Source organism: Echinops telfairi, unplaced genomic scaffold (assembly GCF_000313985.2).
Source record: "Echinops telfairi isolate 266 unplaced genomic scaffold, ASM31398v2 ScPeMD7_5884;HRSCAF=6760, whole genome shotgun sequence".
NCBI classification, from domain to species: Eukaryota; Metazoa; Chordata; class Mammalia; order Afrosoricida; family Tenrecidae; genus Echinops; species Echinops telfairi.
The window spans coordinates 1-1,207 of record NW_022109784.1 but is presented as its reverse complement, the minus strand read 5'-3'; the positions used below and the strand labels follow the sequence as shown (position 1 = coordinate 1,207).

Here is a 1,207-nt window from a genome sequence, read left to right as displayed (position 1 = left end):
CGGATTTGCTCGGCGGAAGAAACACAGATGGCGGCGGCGCAGCGCCATTCCGGGCCGGGAGCAGGCAGCCAGCAGCCCTGTCCTCACCGCGGTCCGCCCGCCGCGGCTAAATACCCGGATGCGCCGCCCGAGCGCCAGACGCGGCGCTGGCAAAAGGGAAGCGGAGGCGGCAGAGCCGGGCGCTGAGCGAGCGACGGAGCACCAGCGCGGGGCCAGCACACCCAGCCCCGCAGCCTTCCTGCGAGCGCGGGAGCCGGAGGGGCCGCTCGGCCCGCGCCCCTCGGAGGCGGACTCCAGGCAGACCTGGTGGTCAGGGACTGAGACGGTCCGGACTTGACGTCCCTCAGCCTCAGCCGGCAGCTGGGCCATTTCAGTCCGCCCCTCTTCTTCAATAGCAGGATCAGGTGGCCGACCATGACGGAGAACTCCACGTCTGTCCCTGCAGCCAAGCCCAAGAGGGCCAAGGCCTCCAAGAAGTCCACGGACCACCCCAAGTATTCAGACATGATCGTGGCTGCCATCCAGGCAGAAAAGAACAGGGCTGGCTCCTCGCGCCAGTCCATCCAGAAGTACATCAAGAGCCACTACAAGGTGGGTGAGAATGCGGACTCCCAGATCAAGCTGTCCATCAAGCGCCTGGTCACCACCGGGGTGCTTAAGCAGACCAAAGGGGTGGGAGCCTCAGGCTCCTTTCGGCTCGCCAAGAGCGATGAGCCCAAGAGACCAGTGGCCTTCAAGAAGACCAAAAAGGAAGTCAGGAAGGTGGCCACCCCCAAGAAAGCAGTGAAACCGAAGAAGGCTGCTTCCAAAGCCCCCAGTAAGAAACCCAGAGCCACTCCCGCCAAGAAAGCCAAGAAGAAGCCGGTTGCCACGCCCAAGAAAGCCAAGAAACCCAAGACGGTCAAAGCCAAGCCAGTGAAGGCATCCAAACCCAAGAAGGCCAAATCTGGGAAGCCCAAGGCCAAGTCCAGTGCTAAGAGGTCCGGCAAGAAGAAGTGACACTGGGGCCCTTTTCTGTGGACCCTCATTCCCACCTCTTTCCTCTGTAAATACTTCCTGCCCTCTCGCTCTGGTCTGTAAGCCTTTGCCCCCTTCTCTTTGACTTGATAAAGAGACAACTTGGACTCCTCAGACATAAGGACAAATCGATTTCTTTCTGGAACCAATCATGCAAGGCCAGCAACAATAAATCTCATCTCTCTTGATG

At 60.1% G+C, this 1,207-nt stretch overlaps 1 protein-coding gene across 1 annotated transcript; it reads left to right on the top strand.

The window, feature by feature from the left end:
• Positions 1 to 232: 232 nt before the first annotated feature.
• Positions 233 to 1,205, top strand: LOC101642857 (histone H1.0). Its single transcript, XM_004718003.2, has one exon. The coding sequence runs from the start codon at positions 415 to 417 to the stop codon at positions 997 to 999; it is 585 nt and encodes a 194-aa protein (XP_004718060.1). The 5' UTR covers positions 233 to 414; the 3' UTR covers positions 1,000 to 1,205.
• The last annotated feature ends 2 nt before the right edge of the window (positions 1,206 to 1,207 follow it).